Source organism: Anolis carolinensis, chromosome 1, assembly GCF_035594765.1.
Source record: "Anolis carolinensis isolate JA03-04 chromosome 1, rAnoCar3.1.pri, whole genome shotgun sequence".
NCBI lineage: Eukaryota > Metazoa > Chordata > Lepidosauria > Squamata > Dactyloidae > Anolis > Anolis carolinensis.
The window spans coordinates 172,894,285-172,916,537 of NC_085841.1; the positions used below are offsets into that span (position 1 = coordinate 172,894,285).

The 22,253-nt window shown below is 37.6% G+C and overlaps 1 protein-coding gene and 1 long non-coding RNA gene across 5 annotated transcripts in view; one reads left to right on the plus strand and one right to left on the minus strand.

The window, feature by feature from the left end:
* ehbp1 (EH domain binding protein 1) overlaps positions 1-22,253 on the minus strand; it is a 305,625-nt gene that overhangs the window by 64,077 nt on the left and 219,295 nt on the right. For 2 of the 4 annotated variants that reach the window (XM_003215191.4, XM_003215192.4), the window contains 2 exons: positions 12,328-12,475; positions 1,394-1,510 (listed from right to left, as the gene is read on the minus strand). In XM_003215191.4, coding sequence (XP_003215239.2) covers positions 1,394-1,510; positions 12,328-12,475 — 265 coding nt within the window. The remainder of the gene's footprint in view (positions 1-1,393; positions 1,511-12,327; positions 12,476-22,253) is intronic. The other 2 variants (XM_008114298.3, XM_003215190.4) reach the window with 1 other exon arrangement.
* Positions 7,601-16,593, plus strand: LOC134293001 (uncharacterized). Its single transcript, XR_010000071.1, has 4 exons — positions 7,601-7,727; positions 9,138-9,260; positions 15,886-16,021; positions 16,323-16,593. It is a non-coding gene; the product is annotated as an uncharacterized LOC134293001 (long non-coding RNA).

Sequence of the window (22,253 nt, forward strand, 5' to 3'; positions counted from 1 at the left end):
ACAAAAATGAGAAAGAAGGCTGAACATGTCCTTACAGAACAACTGGCTGCACTAGGATCTGTACTTACGCAGTCTCTGAGAAAATATTTTTACGTTACTGTAGTTCCCAAATAAAATTCTTGTCACTGACTGCTATGGCAAACAAAAAAAATTGTTAGTGTTTTAGATGCCACTAAATTCTATTTTTTTTTTGTTCTTCTTTTCTTCTCCGATAAATCATGATGATTTCCCCACTTTGTTACAAAGAGTTTTCTAGTTTTCTACAACCAGTTTTACTTCACTGCATACTACTAGTCTAGACTAGGATCTCAATAAGGAAGGTTGAACTGAATGAATTCTATTCTACAGCAGCCAGGAGAGATTAACATAAATGCAAAAGGGTCTAAACAAATCCTCTGCTATTAAGGGTCTAAACAAATCCTCTCCCCGGCCGTGGTGGACGCTCCTTCCTTGGAGGCTTTTAAGCAGAGGCTGGATGGCCATCTGTCGGGGGTGCTTTGAATGCGATTTCCTGCTTCTTAGCAGGGGGTTGGACTAGATGGCCCATGTGGTCTCTTCCAACTCTACTGTTCTATGATTCTATGATTCTATGATTCTAATGTCAGAACCTGAAGCACATAGTTCTGAGAGGGTTTAACTCACAGTGTTTAGGTCATAAATGAGTTTATACCAGTAGTACTTTTTGAAGAGCAGTCTGAAAAGACTACTTCTCCCACTCACACAGAATAGCACTAGTCTTTTTGATCATCATCATCATCATCATCATCATCATCATCGTATTCGTTTCTACTACTATGTTAGGCATGGAGACAACCGACTGAAAAAAATGATTCTGTGGTCAGAGTGAAAAAAATTGTCACCTGATTTTGTTTGCACTATTTATGTGAGAAACTATTTTAAACTAACAAAGAAGTTAAATTAAACATTTTAAAATGATTCATAAGCTTGAACTATAACTTGATTTCATGCATTTACTTGGAAGTAAGAGTGACTGAATTAAATGGTACTTTCTCCCAGGTAAGCATGCATACGGTTGCAGCCTTGGCCTTCCAAAAACAAATACTTTTAACAAGTTTCCAAAATTAAATTCTATTTAAAATAATAATTATTGACAGCAAATACCATATATCTGAAATAGACATCCAGCACATCATGTGGTCATCTTGCTGGAGTGCTTTAACATCACATATTAGAAATATACGGAACATGTTATCATTAATTGGAACAATGTTGAGCAAACAGAAAAGGATTTAATAGTAATAAAAAAAAAATGAATCCAAGAGTTAAACAGGCCTGAAACAGACGAAACATTAGGCAAATCATCACAAGAATTACAAATGAAATGGGAGTGTTAGTCATGCAAAATCTACAAAATAGCCATTAGTTGCATTACCATCAGAGTTAAGGTCATTTCCTAGATTAGTATGTTGCTCTTCACCACCACCAGTAATAGTGCATTCGGGAATCTTCTCATTAGTAACTATCTCAGTATTATCATTTTGATCCTCATCTGTAAAAACATGCCATAGTAAGATTAGTATGTGCTGTCCTGTACATTCATACATTTCAATTAAAACATTATTGTTTCAGTTTCAGCCAAGCATGTCAATTTGTGGCACAGAAAGGAAAAAGAAAGTGAAATGCAGACACTTTTTATAGAAAAATAATACTTTTGACTAATGATTGTATCAGTTTATATAGACAGTATCCATATCTTACTTGGGAATTTGTTAAGCTGTGAGCAGATGTGTTCAATTCAAATTTACTGTTCAGATCAGAATTTAGAAAGTGACTTTTAAAAAACAATTAGATAGAGGCCAGGATCCATTTGGTACTAATATTGACAGCAGAAGCCCTGTCAGAAGATTGTGTAAAAGAGCAGCCTTAACAAGCCACTCTGTTATTCACTCTCTCCCGGCCTTCTGTGCCACCTGAAAATGTGCTTCGGAAATTCTTCTAGATCTTTAGACAGGTTTGTTCCAGAATTTGCCTTCAATCAATTAAATACCCGACTGGATCCTGGCCACAGTTCCAAACACATGACACATGACACAGTTCCAAACACAAGACACGTTTGAGGCATGTAATATTATTTCTCCATCATTTAGTGTGGTCACACTCTCATAATGATGCAAGAAACTAAAAAGTTATAGTTACATTGCAAAAGGAAGGATAGATTGTAGTCCTCAATGATTTACAAATGAAAAATGTAAAAAACGAACAGGCCCATGTTAATTATTGAGTGAAAACAGTAATTACCTGTTACTGTAACTAGTTACTATAAAGCTCCACTGTGCATTACTATTTGTACATAAAAATGCTGTCTGACTGGATGTATAATGATTCTAGCTTCAAATAGGACCTCAAAGACTTTTGGGGTGGCAGGTGGGAGCATTGCTCCTTTATAAGGATGTATTGTATAATTCTTCTATTAATATATACTCATCGGTGTCTCAATCTTGTGTATAAGTCAAGGGTAAGTTTTGGCCCCAAAATTATGGCTTTTGATATGACTTGTGGAGAAATCAAGGGTCATTCTGCAAAGAAAGGGAACTGCCAATGCCACCACAGAGAGTCAGAGAAGGGGATGATTCTTTTTTTGATCAAAGTTCAGGCACAGCATTCACACTTCTCTAAAAAGGACCCATTCCCTTTTCTGATTAGAGTGATGAAAGCTGAGAGCTTAGTCCATCCTGTAAGTACAATAAAAGAAGCACTGCCCTCCTCCTCTCAGCCCAGGCACACTTAAAATGTAGAAGTGGAACCATGGTGGAGAGATCAGTGCTTCTTTTTGGTTCTCCTGGGATGGACTAAGCTCTTGCCGTTCATCCCTCTACTTAGAGAAGGAAATGGTTCTTCTTATGATAACACTGATTCATGGATAAGTAAACTAAAGTTTTATGGATTGACTTCTGGACTAAAATTTCTTGACTTATACATGAGTATATATGGTATTTCTTGAAATACACAAATCCAATTGAATCAGAGAGAACTCCAATTAGGAAACTAAGTTAGCAGTAAGATTAAATGCTAGGAAATTCTTGGGGGTGGGGGAGAAACTACAGAGAAAAGGTCTGAAAGCAGTAGTCAAATTGAAAAGTACTAAAAAACCAATGCATTTACCAAGCACGCAACCCTCCAATATACAACACGATTTTAGTTTTTAAAAAGAAAAGGCAGGTAGGACTGTTAATTGACATTCACAGTAACTCCAAGTCTATCTAGATTGGAGCACAGAGATCTGAAAGCAAGAGACCATGTTAGATCCTAGCCCATTAAAAAATGAGTAGGGATAGCAAATGACTTAATAGCTAATTAAGTCAATCTTTAACATACAGATACACTGTATACACTGATTTGTATAAAAGCTATTATCAAATTTCCCTCTCTGTCAGTTAAATACTTCCCTTTCTATAAAGCAGAGCCAGGTAAGTGTAACCAAAGGGCCACATGCAACCCCCATAGGCCACTTTGAGCCAAGACCAAGGAACTCCAAGTGTTTTGGGGTTTTTTGAGTGGGAGGGGGGAAATAGTCAAAAACACTCCCCATGCCATCCAACTGATTTCCTTTCTCGAAAAAGTCTTGAATGAAATTGATTTCCACTCAGTGTGACAGAAATCTAACTATACCTCTTAGAGTTTTGAGGTTTTTTAAAGTTTAACATTTTGGTAGGGGTGGAGGTTATGGCGGAGGGTGGCTGGAGAGTTGCTGCCTTCTGAAAGTCAATGGAGGGTCATTAGAACTTTGAGGTTGCCCACCCTTATTCTAAACCCACCCCTTTCCTGGCAGTTTATTGGCTTGGATGAATTTCTTTGTCTATCCATTCTTCACCTTTGAACTTCTTGAGAATGTTGATCTTAGCCTGGCATTGGTGTTATTCATTTCCGCCTTTCTATTTGAAAGGTGTCTTGACTTCATTCTCTCACAGAATATGCATATCACTAAGCATAGTTCCCAAATTCTTGCCATTTACTCTTGTTCCCTATACTTGTCTGAAGAGTCAGAGTACAAAAAGATACAGCAAGGGGGGAGGACTCACCCATATTTGGGGGAGGGGAGAGACTTCTCTGTGTCTCTTTTTAAAATGGGGCTGTCATGTGAATAAAACATGGAGGCCACTGCCGTATCTAGTCAGATTCTCCTTCTCAGCTGAGAGCAGTAATCAAAAGACTTTGCTGGAGAAAACATTCCTTTTAAATTTGGTATGGGCACCAATGGACAAGGAAGAGAGGAAAGAAGGAGATGGAAGACTAAAAGAATTCTGATGGACCATGTGCTTGGCATATGAAATGAATGCTAGTGATAATTAGAAAATACACTGGATAGCTGAGGAATGCAAAACACTGCTGAAGTTCACTGAAGTAGATGTAAAAAAAGCTGTAAGAGACAGATAACACTGCTCTTATGGACTAAATAGAACACTCCTTTGAAATAGCTCCAACTCTATTATACAAGCTTTTATTTAAGTAGTTTTCTTCTTTCCTGGTAAGACATGTTTGTCTGGCATACTATAGCTTAGGTGAATTCACATTTTCAAGTTTATGCAATAGCCTGGCAAGGAAAGTGAGTAGGGTCTGGAGAGTGTAGGTCCTTGGATTCTTTATTTTTGAGAGTTAGCTAGTGTACTATAGTGATTTGAATGTTAAGAGAAGCCAGAGAGAAGAATGCCAAAATACTGTATCTGTAGTCAAAAAGAAAGAGAAGCTTCAGTGGATCACAGAAGAAATTCTTCAAACACTTGAGGACAAATGGAAAATAGAAGGAAAAGATGACAGAGACAGGGTCAGAGTCCTGAATCAATGGTTCAGCGACTTGTCGCCAGGTACAAAGAACTACTATAATAATCAATCAGAGAAAGGGAAGCTGACAAGAAAAAAAGGAGGAACAAGAGACTTCTTTTACAAGTTCTGAGAAACCAAAAAGAAATTTAACCCAAAAGTGAGGATGCTCTATGATCAGTAGAGGACCAAGTAGAAATAAAAAGATGATGGAAACAGTGCACTAAATAACTATATAAAAGAATGACACATTCATTCAAGGAAAAAGCATTTTTCTTCCTTACTTTAAAGCAGAGCTAGGTGGACCTACAATTTTAGAAAGTGAATCTGCACTCAAAATACTTGGGAGAAGTAAATTACCAAGAACAAATGGCATACCAATGCAGTTGCTTCAGGCTATAGAGACAGAATCTACTCTAGTTCTAACTAGAGGTTTTCAACAAATAAGTAAAACAAAACAAAGGGCCACTGATAGGCTACACTCTATATGCATTCCAATACCCAAGAAAGGGGACACCAAGGATTGTAAGTAACCACAGGACAATAGTACTAATCTGTTATGTAAGAAAACCGATGCTCAAATTTTATAACAAAGACTTTTAACATATATGAAATGAAAACTGCCAGAAGGTCAAACTAGATTCAGAAAAGGAAGAATCTGAGGAGAAAATCAACTTTATAGGAGATAATAAAGCCTCTGATTGTGTAGGTCACAGAAAGCTATGGATTTTTCTTAAAGCAATGCATGTGCCACAACATATATTTCACTGTCTTGATACTTAAGGACAAGAAGCTACTATCAGAACAGAATACAGAGCAACAGAATGAATTCAACTGGCAAGGCAGTCAGGCAAGGCTTCATTTTATCATTCTCTTTTAACTTGCACACCCTTCTCTCATTCATAGGATCAACTTGATAATAGTTAACAAAGTGACACAGCTCATGCATGGATTGGCTACTTCAGTTAAAAATATAAACATTACCCAGCTAGTTATCTGTCAGATATGCCACTGAAACAAAATTTTATCCTTGTTTTTATTTTGTCTTTGGAAATATGTTTTGTTGACTAAAATATATTGGAAGATGAAATTGCTTCTTTTCCCCTAAAGCCATGTTTATATAATTTTGAACAACAAGAAATAAAAATATAAGTAACTCAAAGTACATCCTTTAAAAATTATATCCAAATAAAACAGAAGTCTTGCAGTAAAATCTTACACCCAGGTTTTAAAACAAATAACCTGACTATAAGGAATTCATTTTAGATGAAAGGTGTACCAATAGCATTTTGCAACTGTGTTCTCCTATAGAAGTGAAATGCTAAACAAAGGTCCTTTCACAAGTGTGTGTAGAGAAACTTTAACTGCTGATGGACACAAAAAGCATGTAAATGAGAAAGAAAAAACATTTGCAATGGCAGATAGAATGTTCAAACATTAATCATTACAGGCAGGGCAAAGAAGCTGCAGCAAATCTTAAACTGTTCAACATAAAAAAACGAAATACAATGCACACTCATGTAGAAGTTGATATCATATATAGACTGAGGGCAGGTTTTGGTACTTACATTATGGATTTGGACATGATCCATGAATAAGTAAAGGTCTTTTCTATGGAGGAGGAAAATGACATCTTGGGGGGGGGGGATTGCAATAACACCTAGCCCAATATTTTTTTTGCCCAAGCATTCAAAAATGCCAAAAAAAGTGCCACGATGGAAAGAGTAAGGAAGGGTTGGTGCTTCTTTTGGGTTCTCTCACAATAATAGAATCATAGAGTCGGAAGAAACCACAAGGGCCATCCAGTCCAACTACTTGCCATGCAGGTAAATACAATCAAAGCCCTCCCAACAGATGGCCATCCAGCCTCTGCTAAAAAAAACTCCAAAAAAGGAAACTTCACTACACTCCGATATAGCATATTCACTGCTAAAGGGCTTCCTAATGTTCAGGTAGAATATCTTCTCCTGCAATTTAAATCCACTGCTCCATTTCCTAGTCTAGAGCAGCAGAAAATTCCTCACATGGCTATTATGTCTGCTCTCAACATTCTTTTCTCCAAGCTAAACATATCCATCTCCCTCAGATGCTCCTCATAGGGCTTAGCTTACAGACTTTTTCCCATTTTAGTTGCCCTTCTCTGGACATGTTCCAGTTTGTCAATATCTTTCTTGAATTGTGGTGCCCAGATCTGTATTCCAGGTGAAGTTTGACCAAAGCAAAATAGAGTGGGACTATGACTTTCCTTAATCCAGACACTGATTCCAGCCTAGAATCACATTGGCTTTTTTTAACCACTGCATCATACTATTGACTGATGCCCAACTTGTGGTCTAGTAAGACTCCTACATTACTTTTTGTGTGTAGTCTTTTCAAGCCAAGTGTTATAGATGTTATATCTTTACATTTCATTATTATTGCCTAAGTATAGTATTGTACATTTCTCTTTGTTGAAATTAATTTTGTTAGTTTTTACCCAGCTCTCTTATCTGTTTTGGGTTCTGATCCTATTCTCGGGATTATTTGTTATCTCTCCCAATTTGGTATCATCTACAGATTTGATAAGCATGCCCTCTATTCCATTGTCAAAGTCACTGAAAAAAATGTTACCTACCAACAGAAGTGATAAAGTTTGTCTGGCATGACATTTTTGAGAAACCCACATTGACTTTTTGTGAGTATGGCAATCTAAGAATTTGTCTGTTTCATTATATGTTCTAGAATCTTCCCAGTTACTGATGTCAGGCTGACATTTTTGAGAAACCCACATTGACTTTTTGTAAGTATGACAATCTAAGAATGTGTCTGTTTCATTATATGTTCTAGAATCTTCCCAGTTATTGATGTCAGGCTGACTGCAGAAGTAATTTTGGGTCCCCCTTTTTCAGCTTCAGAAGATGGGGACAACATTCTCTTTCCTCCAGTCTGCTAGAACTTCTGTTCTCCAGGTTTTCTCAAAGATGATTGCTAATGGTTCTGAAATTACCTCTGTTAGTTCTTTCAATATCTTTGGATAAAATTCACTTGCCCTGAAGACTTGAATTCATTTAGATTAGCCAGATATTCCAATTCTGCCTCCTTACCTATTCTGTGTGGCATTTCCCCTACTTCATCATCTGCTCCTTTATCCCCAAGTTGAGAACTGTTAATTTTTTGGGAGAAGACTGAGGTAAAGGAGATGTTCAGTGGTTCTGTCTTTTCTCTGTCCCCTGTTAGCATTTCACCATCACCTGTATCCAGTGGGTTTACCATTTCTTTGTTTTTCCTTTTGCTACGGACATAACCAAAAAAGCCCTTATATTGTTTTTACCCTTTCTAGCAAGGTTGAGCTTATTCTGCGTTTTGCTGTTTCTAACTTTCTCCCTTCACATGCTGGCTATTTATGTGAATTCCTCTAAAATAATGTGTCCTTTCCCCTGTTTTGTACATGTCCCTCAACTGAAAGGATTTTAGATATCCAGTCTTGTTTTTTTTAGACACTGCCTGTTGTCCATCCTCATTAGAACCGTTTGAAATTGTGCCTTTAATATTTCACTTTTCAGAAACTCCCATCCATCATGGCTCCTTTCCTTTTTAGTATTCCTGTCCATAGGATCTAATTAAGTTTTTCCCCAATGTCCTATAAAGAGAGGATAAATTAGGCCTGTACAACATATGGTCCACAGGTCATACATGGCCCACAAAGGGCTTCCCTACATCCTGCAGTGGGAAATCAAGGCTGTGGAGGGGCAACGTTTCTCTCATTTCCCCAAATTTCTCAATGAAAGTCAACACAACCATTGGTATTTTTACTGGTAGGGGGAAAATGACATGCCCAGTAAAAGAATGTGATCCATTGAGTTTCCTGTCTCCTGCAGGGAGCATTCCATCAGCAGAACAAGAAAGGAAGGAATTCTGAGATATTCCTTCTTCTCCATAAAACTGTTTTTTAACTTCTCCAGAAAACTGTTTAAGCAGGTTGGGGGATCTCCCAGAGCAGTAGTTTAAGAGAGGGGAACTAGTGCAGCGACTCCAGGGGTTAGTTGATTGTAAAACTACTGAAAAATGCCTTCACATTTCTCTGATGGAAGGCTACCACCACCAGATGGAACTTAGTTGGATTTCAGTCAGATACTAAAATGTAATAACAAGCTTTACTGCATAAAATGTTCATTTCACACACTATGGAGAGGTAAACTCAAGTTTGCTGCTAGCAAGAAGCTAGGAAGAAGAAGCAAATAACTCCTCCCTTGCAAATGTATTTGGTTACACTATGTAACATGATTATTGTCCCTGTGTTATAACTGTCACTTCCCAACTGGTTCTATCATAAAAAACATTGAAAAAGTTTATTAAAGTGCAAAAACTTTGTTTTGCAGGATATCTGACAGCCCATTTGGCTCGAGCTTTTCAATGAATATCTCATAGAGTTCGAACCATTTCAACACAGTTTGTGGCAACCACAAAAATGACATTTCTGGAGTATAATAACTACTTTCAAAGTAAGTATCACACAATAAAATAGGAAATAACACTTTCAAATCAGGAACAGAAAAAAAAACTTTTGTTATACTGTATTGTTATAAGTATTTTATTTAACTTATATAGAGTGCAATCAAGTCCTATCAAGCCTTATTGCTTGGTTTGGTGTTGTGATAAGGTTTAAGGGCTAATCAATAACATTATTATTATTATTATTATTATTATTATTATTATTATTATTATTATTATTATTATTCTTGCTGCATAGTGTTATATGTATATTTATAATCTAGTGTAAAATGTACAACTACAAAGTTCTAAATAGCTGACAAATCAAGTATGCGCTTTTGTGGATAAGTGTTGTTCTTGCTCTTTCCAAAATGCCAAATAATCCCCAGCCTTTTTCTTGCTGAAGAAAAAAGAAGACATAAAGAGACAATAGGGAAACTATAAGACATTTTGTACTTGTACCATATGAAAAAATATCTTTGAGAGTGCTTACAAATTCCATGAAGGCAAGATTGGGTCTGAAGGTAGAAACAAAAGAATAATATTTGGTTTTGCTTAGCAATTTACAGTGTGGCACAAAATGACTACCTGTCAAAGATAATATATTGTATATATCTGTACATAAGTAAAACGTAACAACAAAAATTGATTCAAAAACCTGGGTCAATGCTGGAAAAGTATGATGATGAACTGTGCTCCCCTCCAATTTGAGCTGTTGTAGAATTGCCATGGCAATTTTTATAAGACTTTCTCTGTAATCCTTGCAAGGCTTGGCAAGTGAGGCTCATGCACAAGCCCCTATTTAAAAAGGCCTCCACCATTCCACACCACAAGTGCCAAAATGGTGGGCATACTGCATTTTTGGAGTCTAATACCACTACTTGGGCTGAAAAAAGAAGATGACAAAGGAAGGAGGGAGGGCTGCTTTTCTTCTCTCGGGTTTGGAAAGGGAGGGGTATGTTTCTAGGCCATACCATGCCAACAGGGGCTTCTTGTTTCTGCCTTTTGTCACTTTGTTTATGGTGCGTCCCTAACATGATGGGTTGCTTTCCTTGCCCTCCCCCACTTTTCAGGATGCATTCTTGTTCTTTTTTTCTCATTTACATTTCTTTCTTTATCTATATTTGTATAGATGCAGACATTTTAAGATGAGCAATGCAATTCACACTCCCCAAATTGTAATCCCTCAAATAAGAAGACCCATTCTTTCTCTTCCCCCCTACCTCTGAATGTTCCCTCTACGCATTTCAAAGATTTATATGTTATCCTAGTGTCACAGCAAAATTCCTAATTTTGGCCTGCAAAACCTGTCCTCAATTTATACATGAAGTTGACTCATTAATGGTTATATCTGGAAATCTGCAAATTCTTTACTATTGAATTCAAATGCCAAGATAAGAGATAAAAGAAAAATCAATTTAGCACAGAAAATGGAAAAATGAAAATAATACAAACTGAAATGGAAAATCCAACCGCGATGGCAAAGTTAACTAGTGTGGTACAGTTAAACTATTCTAAACTATTCAGAGTCAAGAAAATTAAATTGCTTTCTAGTTGATGCCAACATCTGACTGTCAGGTTCAACAGAAACTGTCATTATTATGCCCCACCACTGTCTGAAGTTTGGTGGGAACAAGGGAAAGGGCCTTTTCGGTGATTCTGGAACTCCCTCCCAAGAGAGACCAGTATGGCACTGTCTTGCTTGCTTTTCTCAGGCAGTAGAAAATTTAGCTCTGCCATCAGGAAGGTTGAGGGGCAGGCTTCTGGGTGTAGTCTGAATGGAATTTTGACAGATGTGTATTTTTCAATTGCAATTTTCATTGTATTAGATTTTTTCATGACACAAATATTTAATTGTTTTTACATTTTTATATTCATATTTATATGCATTACTTTGTTTATAATTTGTATTGTCTTATGTTTGTTGTTAGCCCCCTTGGGTCCATATGTCAGGAGAAAAGCAGGATAAAAATAAAATAAATAAGGAACAGTTCTTATGAATATAGAAAATATGAATAAGCAATGAAGAGCTCTATGGAAGCAACTGGGATTACCTAGTACCTTTACCATCTGATATTTTTTCCTCTCCCTTCCCTACAAACTCTTAGCAAAAGAGTAATGGAATTGTGTATCTGGAAAGATCCTACAGATAATCTATTTAATTTATGTACTCTTCTTTCACAGAAATATAAAAAGTATTGCTTTGTATAATGTATTGTTACAGATATCCATCCTACACCTCACTAAGAAACAGAACTTGAACAGGTGGTACTTTACTCTATATGACTTTGCTCAATGATTTTATTTTGTAGCTGTCAGTAGATAAGGATGGAATCTGAGAGTGGAAAACCACATATGACACAATGAACAGCTCATTTATGACCAAGTTAAGGTTGATTTGAGACCCCTCCACACACTGTTCACTAGTTTATCAAAAGAAGTTTAGGTTAACAGTTAAGAAATTACTAAATCATATCAAGATTTGTGTTTAAATAGGACACTTGTTTCAGCTTTGCTGCAATACATGTTTAATAACATTTTGAAATTGTGTAAGACACAAACATAAATATTTAATTAATTTTCAATCAAAAGCATGCTTTTATCTAATTTAGAACTTTACTATTCTGCTGAAAGAGCTATATTTAGCACATTCATAGTGAACTGAACGAGCCTACCACAAGGATACAAGCTTGCCTGGTGTAGTCTGCTAAGTAGGGCTAGCTCCATCAGCTTTAAACACAAACATATCATGAAGATGAGCCTGACAGATGTTATTCTAAATAGGTCCCATTTGAACCATTCCTGTTTCCCAAGTGTATGTTGGCTCTCTGAATAGGCGGGTGGACAAGTGGAAATGCTCTACTTTTAGCTACATCTAATTCTAGTTGCAAGGTGATGCACTAGTCTTTTGACTGCATGGAATTAAAAGGTATGCCACATATCTGTAGATATGTGTTTTTGGTGAACAACAATTACCTGCAAGATCATTTTGAAGTCTGAATAAAAGTAAATTTCAAAAAGGTCTTCCTTGGGTTTCTGGGTTGCCATAGGAATGAGATATGAGGTTCCTTAACTCACCTCCAGATGCCATTGACCTTTCTTTCAACTTTTCTGCAGCCATTTCACTGTAGCTAGGAAGTTCTGACATCTTCACTCCAGATCGAGCTTCTGCTATTAGCTGACGAGCTCTCTCTCTCAGCTGCCGACGCCGCTCTTCATCTTGCTGCTAAGATATATTGAACAGTTGCCAACTCAGTAATTGACAGAAATGCAATTTCATTCTCAATCTGATCATCATGATAGTAAATGGTTTACAGCATGGTGCTTGGCCCATGTTATAAATAGGAAGCTCCATATCAGTTGGGTGTCAACAACACACTTTTAGAGTTATCCAGGAATCAGTTCAACCCCCATCATACAGTTTCCCAATTATTGTATCAGATTTTTAAAAAATGGAATGGTTTTCAAAACATAATCTGACGTTGACAGGTACCCATACTTTATGGCCACAGTCAAGCGTACAGTATTCTTAAATCTTATTGATTTCCAAGTGTTCATAGACCCAAGAAAGGAGATGTACATAGGCAAATTATAAACGGGAAGAACTATAGTTCTAACAGTGTATGAGGAAGGAGTTCCAGTACACTTGCTTGCCTGAGGGCATACTGATGCAAAATGGGAACACATTGAACTGCATCTCTCTCCCCTGCTACTCCCTCCCAGCAACTTCCTTTGAAACAGAGAACTTAAAAATTAACGACTGCTCTGAGTATTAAGATCTTCCTGTTTTGAAGGAACAACTAAGTTTTTCCTCAAGGACAACCATTCTTATTTTCAAGATATGTAACTGTGGGTGAATGGAAACAACCAATTAACCATATATTGTACCACATAGTTGATCCAATAATGGTAGTATTGTATTATTTAACTGTATAAACTGCTTACATAAATAGTCAAAACTATCGAAGTGTGAACGATACCACCCCAGAATATCTTGATGGTCTAAATCAGGTCTGCACAACCTGTGGCCCTCCGTATGTTTTGGACTTTAGCTCCCAGAATTCCTGACCATTGGATAAGCTGGCCAAGGTGTCTGGGAGCTGGAGGCCCAAACACCTGCAGGGCCACAGGTTGTGCAAGCCTGGTCTATATCAAAGCTTCTTATACTATGGGTTGCAACCTCAAATGGAATCCCATTAAGTTACGTAGGGTTTGTGAAATATTTTGCAGAAATCTGTCAGACGGGAGGCAGTCCTACTGGGAAGATTGAGGTCAGGAGGGGCTGCAGTGGGAGCAGAAGAAGAAAAATGAGGAGCCTAATCAGCACCAGTGGGCCCGCTTTTTTCCTTCTCCTTTCCATTCCTTTCTTTTCTGGGCTTTGTTTCTCTGCCTCCTCTCCTCTCTTCCTCCTGTCTCCCACTGGAGTGCTCTCAGATTTCCTCTCTTTCCTCAGCACTGACCTCAACCTCGAGTCCTGCAAGTCCCTCTGATCCAAGGGTGAATCTTTCTCTTTTGAATTCTCCTCCTCTTTCTCCCCATTTTTCCTTTCCTCCTCCTCGGGAATTCATCCCAACTGGTTTCATGGGCTGGTTAGTTGCTATCAGGGATGAAATATGAAGAAAAAGGCTGCTTTTCTCACAAGCCTGGCCATATATGATAACTATTTATTTAGAAATGACAACCAAATGAATCTCTGCCTCCCTCAGGCTCACAATTGGGGGGGGGGGGAGGGAGGAGAAGCCTTTTTGGTGCCATCACCAAGTGTCTAGGGAGGGGCACTCTGCACATGCCCAGAGGCACCCTGACCTTCCTCTGCTTTTCCTTTCTGCCTTCCTCCTTGGTAATCTAATATCCTGGCTTGCTCTTAAGAATGTTCTTCTTATATAATGCATATATATATGAATTGCTAATAACAGTAATGCCAAACAAGCTGTCAGAATTTAAAACACAGTTAAAGATTCATCTTCTCCAACAAGCCTATTCAATTTTAATTTCTGAATTTCAATTTCAGTTTCATTAGCATGAACGATTTTAATGCATTTGAGTATTTAATTTAAATGTTCTAATGGTCTGATATTTTATCTATATATTTTAACTGTGTTTTACTCTGCTTTGAGGAGTCGAGTGTCTTGGTCAGATCTGACAGTGAGGACAAGGGGTTGCTGGAAGGGCCAGTGGTGGGTTGGAGACCAGCAGCTCCCAGCGGTCCTCTCCCCCAAGCCTAGCTTAGCTATTGCAGAAGAGGAGATTTCAGCAGTAGCTACCATTTCCAGCAGGAGGAGCAAGCAGAAGCCAGTATATCAGAGCAGGCTGATGAAGGGTGAAATGCACTGTCCCTTTTAGAATACAGATGACAGCGTGCAGAAGTCTGCAGGTCTGCCCGATCAGCTAAGAAACAGGGTCTTAAAAGGCAACCTTGAAAGCCTGGGTTAAAAGATTCTCAAAATTTCAGTATTGTTGGAGGTGGTAATGTCTTTGTTTTGTGAATCTGGACTCTGATGCTCTTTGGGTTATAGGTTTTGATGATTCTGGACTGTACCCCTGACTGCTGTATTTTGGTTTCTGACATGGTCCTCTGACTCTGATGTTTTCAGAGTACCAGGTTTGTTGACCTTGGACTGGAATTCTGGTTAGTGTTTGTTCCACAATTAACTCTGAAATACTTTCGGCATTACAATGGCAACTTGGACTCCAAACTTGGGCTTTATCTCACTCTCAACATTTTGTGTGTGTATGTATTTTAAAACTGCTAGACTACAAGGGTTCTAGATTTGGGGCTCTTTGTTAATATACCAAGGCTTTGTTTGAATAATACAATAGTAGAGTTGGAAGAGACCACATGGGCCATCTAGTCCAACCCCCTGCCATGCAGGAAATGCACAATCTTAAGTACCCCTGACAGATGGCTTTCTGTTGCTTAAGAAATCTTTGTTTGTTTAACTGGGACTTGGCATAACACAACAGAGGGTAACGAATAAAAATTATTATTATTATTAGCAAGGATCTCTGCAGTAAATGCTTCAGCTGTACTTCATAAAAAGGAAAGCCAGCCTGCCTTGTTTAGCAAGCCTTGCAAATGTTAATTGTGCTTGATGGCTATATTTTCAGTTTCAGAAATACCACTGTTCAAATTTTGATTCTAAAAAACTAAATTCAATTCATAAACTAAATTCAACTGAAATAAAAATCAGTCATTAAAAGTTGACTGATTTGGTAGGTTGGGAGGAAAGGATATGGACTGCATGCATATATGTGAACAGACCATGATGAGTACCATGTGGGTCCATTTCAGGCACATACCCCCCTCTGCAACCTGAGACATTTTAAGTTGGTTCTTTTTTTCATGGACCAGCAGAGCTTCTTTTATTTATATAATCAAATGATATGATAACGAACAAGCAAAGTAAAGATGTCTTTGAAATGTAAATTGTTCCTTGTTCACAGTCATGATATAGGTTTTTCCTGTTTCTTTGTATAGAAGAGAATTATTCAATTTAGCAATGTTCATTAATATACACATGAGTACTACTAACATTTATAGTCTTATATAGCTACTTAGAAAAGTTGCTAAGGGCAAAAGTTGAGATTCATCCACTAAGAACCTGGAGTAGCCTTTTCCAACCTGCTTCTTTCCAGATATGTTAGACTATGATTCCCATAATCCTACTATTCAACAAATCTGGAGGGCATCAGGTTGTGGAAGAAGGGTCAACAAGATGCAACAGAAATTCACAGCTGCTGTAAAATGTAAGATATGCTGCTGACATGACAGGTATGTCAGGGGCTGTGGAATACATCTCAGATACACTGGCAGAATATTCTGTTAGTAGAAATGGCCAGAAACATACTGGCTCAAACAGGGCAAAGCCATGGGTTGGAAATGGGTATGTTGTATCAGTATGAAGAAAACCAAGAAGTGAAATTGACCTGCTTGGGTGACTTGAATTGCAAGGCTCAGCTGAGCGACAGGGGTATCAGGGGTATCACAAAGAAGAAACAAATGCATAGCATTTTCTTCTGCATACATTTACTCTCTATCCACATTGATCTCACAGGGTTTTTTCTTTTTGCAGACACAGGGCTCCAGACCCCAAACTTCACTCCAACAACTGAAGTGGTGGCATAAAGCCCCCCCCCCCCCACAAAAAAAAATGCAAGGGAAGGAGAAGTAGAAGTGGGCAGGATGTAAGTGTGAGAAATAAATAAATAAATAATAAATAAGTGGCTGACAGATTGCAAAGATGTATAAGTTGCCTTTTATAATAAGTTGTTGCATGGTAATGTACAACTATTTTTAAAATCTTGAAATAAACAGTAAAATTAATGCTAGTAAACAATAATAAAATTCACAGTTAAAACAAACAGCCTCACTAGCATTTAACTGAACAATAGACTGAGATACACGGGGGAGCCTTTAAGGACTACTGAGTAGCCTGGAAATAAGAGGCCTGGTATGAAACTGCTGCAACCAGCACCCATGACTCCCCTTCACGCCTTTTGATGTGTTTGCGCACATATGTATGTAATGTATGCTTGTGTATACACACATATATAAATCCCATTTGTGTTTTGTCTGAACTGCACTGTTCTAACACTCTTCCCCCAGTATCTCCCCATGCAGCCAAGCCATTGACCCATCTGATCTTTCTTGTAATGCCCAAGCACTCTACTACAACCGCAGTGATTGCACGAACAATTTACCATCCACAATGACAAGTCAAGGCACAGGGCAAAACAAACAACCAAACACATACATGCCTTCCCTGCCATGCCCAAGGGGGAGGTATGTATCCTCATGGTCACAGCAATTTTCCTGCATCCAATAGCAAAGGAGATTAAGGCATGTGCACTGATATCAGTCAATTTTGCCACTTATTCCTCACAAATACTGATTATGCATCCAGATCCAAGGATTCTCTGCTACTCTTTTGTTCTTTTAAATAGCTCTTATATGGATATGGGATAAAATCTATCTTGACCAGGAATGATACTGACCAGTAGTACTAGGCCATGGACTATTAACTTTCTTAACCCAGGTAAGAGATTAAGGTGTTCTTAGGATAATGTGGGAGCCATAAGGAATACCTACTTTCTAGTATGTTATTATCCTGGCCAAAGGTGCTTTGCTAAAGAGACTTGATTGACCAATTATCACACCTCCTTTCCTCCCTCTCCCCCTAAAACCTGCCCCATCTATTGATATTTTAAAGATGCATAACAAAGTTACAAAAATGAATCTCAAGCATTTTTCTCCTGAAACCAACATTAACAAGGAAATCACTATCATTTGAGCACTTCCTACTATTAAGTGAAACTGAATTTAAAAGCTAACCTATATACATTTCTAATCTGAGCTACTTTTTCTAATAATCCAGCGATGAAATTAATCTGGGAAAAAGATCTGGGTACAGCCAGATTCTGGCCTTGGTTCATAAAAGGACCAATGAAATCTCTCATATCAAAACTGCTGGGAGAGGTTAACAATATACATATAACACCCAGCTCTACGACTTCTTTCCACCCAAAGCTAAAGAAGCTGTTCTGGCCATAAACCACAACCTATCATCAGTAATTGACTGGTTGAGGGCAAACAAACTGAAAATTGATCCAGACAAGACAGAATTCCTTTTAGGCTGGATTTATACTGCCCCATATCCCAGGATCTGATTCCAGATTATCTGTTTATCCCAGATTATCTGGAAGTGTAGACTCATATAATCCAGTTCAAAGCAGATAATCTGGGATCAGATCCTGGGATTCAGGGCAGTGTAGATCCAACCTTAGTCAGTTGGAAGGCAGCTGAGGGAATAGTAACTCAGCCTGTTTTAATTGGGATTACACTCCCTTGAAGACACAGCTCCACAGTTTGGGGGTATGCTTGGACTTGACGTTGAGCCCGGAGGCCCAGCAGCATGAGGACTAGACATCACTTGGGACAAACCCATATTTGTCATGGAAGAGATGAACAAATGAGTAGGATCCTGTCACTGCAGTGAAGGGATTGAGAATAGGGCAGCAGCTGATAACGCACATATATGCACACACTACAATGGAAGGTGAACAATTGGAACAGAAACTAGATGCAGTAAGAACCACAACTGAGCAAAAGGAGTATGGATAATTTTGCAAGTGAATAATGAACTTTACTCAATGATGAAATATTTACAAAATGTGTTGTCAGCAACAAGCATGATTTTATGAATGCATCCTATGACAGTTTCGAATGACATTAAGGACACCAAACACATTTAGACAGGCCTGCAAAATCAATGCTAGAAAGTTAATTTTCTTACACAGAATGGTAGATATAGAATAATCCACTCTTGGTACTTCTTATTAAGAGTCCTGCTATTTAGCTTGAGAAGTAATTAATAAAACAAACTCAAAATACTAATTAGGTACATTTTACCCATTTCCATGTAAATTGTTTGTTTGTAGCTATTTACCCATCATTGTTCTTAGTACAATAGGAAAAATGCAAATGCACGAATCAGAATGCAGGTCTAATGGGACTTTCTGTTTATAACCATTAGCCCAGAGGTGTGCTGTAATTCAATCCTCAAGCAGTAAGATTTAGCTTCATTAACAGCTTGCATGGGCAGGTTACAACTCATAAAACCCTACAGTAAACAAAGTATATGGACACAGCACAGTATCTTGAGCCTGATTGACAGAATTCTGCTTCCCTATCAGATTGCCTCAATTTACTTTTCTACTAATGTCCTAACACCATAAAGACAATTTTTCCTAGGCCTTGGAGCTTTCTAGCCGAATTGCATATTTGCTTTGTTTGCTTTCTTTCTCTCCCCCTCCCCACTCCAAGACCAACACAGTAACAGTTTCCTCAAAACATATATTTGCCAAAGTACACCCTGTATTAAACCTGAAAATTCCTGTTTCTACCACAAGCAAAAAATGTTTCCTATAAGGCCAGTAAACCAACAGATCAGCCCTGTTTCACTGCAATTATCCATATTTAGCAATACTGTTTACAATTTGGAGTCCACATTCCAGCATGGACCACTTGACTTCAACAGATTCATAACATTAAACAGTATTGTATCTGGAAATAAATTTTAAAAATTCTGAAACAACCCCCTCACTGACTTAAATAATTGAAATATGTAACTAATATATTTTATACTTGGCAAGGAATACTTGATAATGTAGTTTAATGGATAAACTGGGATTGAAAGAAAAATCATATGCGTTTCTTAATCATACTGGTTGGAGGCAGGACAGCTCATATGCAGCCTCTTTGGCTGTATATACGCTGTCATATAATCCAGTTTCTGAATCTAGATTATCTGCTTTGAACTGTATTATATGAGTCTAAACTGCCAAATAATCAAATTCAAAGCAGATAATCTGGATTCAGAAACTGGATTACATGGCAGTGTTGATGGGGCCTTCGTCTTGTAAAATCCCACTTATTTTTTGAAGGGGCATTTCTGGAAAAAGTATAAGAGAAAGTCTGATGGTAAATTCTGTTGATTAAGTCCTTATTAATCATGTTTACCACTCTCTCCTTTAAACACAATTGATGTATGAGACCTCATATGAATTGCTAGGCCTGTTTATAGGTCTGTATCCTGAATTCTAGCCTTCCATTCACCCCTTTCAAGTGAATTCTATTGCACCATGTCAGGGGTCCTCAAACCTTTAAAGCAGAGGGCTGGTCCACAGTCCCTCAGAGTGTTGGGGGGCTGGACTATAGTTTGAAAAAAAATGAACAAATTCCTACGTACACTGCACATGTCTTAATTGTAATGTTAAAAAAAATACAATATTTAAAAATAAGAACAATTTTAACCAACATAAACCTATCAGGATTTCAATGGGAAGTGTGGGCCTGCTTCTGCCCAATGTGATGGTAAAATTAATTAGGATTGTTGTTGTTGTGTGCCTTCAAGTCATTTCAGATTTAGGACGGGGCCAGATGAATGACCTAGGAGGGCTGCATCCGGCCCATGGGCCTTAGTTTGGGGATCCCTGCACCATGTTTCATACAGTACATCCTTGGACTTCTAACTAACAGATATAAATGGGGTAGTTATTAAAATAGAATCATGTATTTATTTATTTATTTGCAACATTTATATCCTGCCCTTCTCACCCCGAAGGGGACTCAGGGCGGCTTACAAGTTATATATACATACAATAAATTATATTATTAGTATAGCACAATATAAGCACTACGTAAGCATTATATATTATATTGTACTATACAACTATATTGCAATATTATTAGTAATATTGCATGTAAAATAAATATACCATTATAATAGTATATTATTATTATTACATTGTATTACATCATAACATTATTATCAATATTATATGTATATACAATATATTATAATATTAATATAGTATAATATGAATATTATATATTATTATATTGTTAAATTGATACAGGAGACATGGTGGAAAGAAGTCTTCCTGGCCCCTCCTCCTTCATTCTGGTCCAGAATGGCAGTTAGACCTGTGTGTGTGTGTGCTCCCATTAGATGATACAGAAGACATGGTGGAAAGATGTCTTCCTGGCCCCTCCTTCTTCATTCTGGTCCAGAATGGCAGTTAGACCTTGCCGGGGGGGGTGTGTGCTCCCATTTGATGATACAGGAGACATGGTGGAAAGATGACTTATTGGCCCCTCCTTCTTAATTCAATCACTGAGGGATTTTACACTAGATCGAGAATTTCTCTACAGGACACAATGAATGTAAATACTCATCTTGGTTTAGATTAGTAATCTTTAGTTGAATTATATAACGTGAAAGACAAACACACAGCATTATGCCATTCTGCTGTATATTTCCCCTTTTTGTTGCCGGCAATCAATGAGTGGGCAGTGAAATACACACCATCTTCAAATATTTGATTGAACATCATGTAGAAGATGGAACAAGCTTGCTTTCTGATGCTCCAGAGGCTAGGATATGAACCAATGGATTCAAATTATAAGGACAAATATTTCATTTAAACATGAGAAAGAACTCCCTGAAGGTAAGAGCTGAAGGTGAGGTGACAGTGGAACAGACTGTCTCAGAGGAAGGCTTTAAATGGAAGTTGGATTATTATATCTAAAAAGTGTTTTGGTTCCTGTTGTCAGCAAGAGAGCAGAGTGTTGGACCAGATAGCCCTTGTGGTCCCTTGCAGTTAAGTGGTTCCATAACGAAGTCATGCCACAGATTGTATCATATTAAGCATTACCAGGAATAAGGGATAAAATATGTAGAGCTGTGGCATCTTTTACGTACTATCACATTTTACCCTCAAAAGCACAAAATTGGGGCAAAAAAGAATAATCTCTATAACACAAAGTTTTTTTCTTTGACACAACTATAACAGAAAGGTCCATTATAAAACTTTAACAAAACCCGCAATATGAAAACATCACATTCATTCAAAAATCTCGACGCGCCTACCTTTTGTTCTGATTTATATTGTCTTCACTTGATGTTTCAGTTTTCACACTTATTTTAAAAAAAAATGCAGTTTTTTCATGTTTTGCCATAATTCACATACATTTTACCCCTATAAAATTATGATTTCTCAACATCTACCACATATGAAGCTTCTCATATTTAGTAACTCTTCAAGAATAAATAATGTAATTCCTTGTTTTGCTCTCATAAAAAAGTATTTGTATGCAATTTTTATATTTCACAGTTCACTGACATCTCAGCAAGCTTTCTTCCACTGCTTCAATGGTGCTACTTTTAATTTTATCCTCCTTAGTCCTAGTAATTAAAGTGATCAGCAGTGGCATCCCAACAGCTTTGACACAGCTATACCCCCCTAACAGACTTCTGGTTTAACGGGGGATGAGAAGAAAAAGAACGAAAGTTTCATTTCACAGGAACAAGAAAATCAAACGCCTACAATCCTCAACTTTATCCAATTGTTCTTTCAGCAGCCTTTGGATCTTAAGAAGCAAATAAAAATAGCTGCCATTAGGGGGTCCTTTTTGTAGTTGCCGCAGATGTCAGGGATTGACA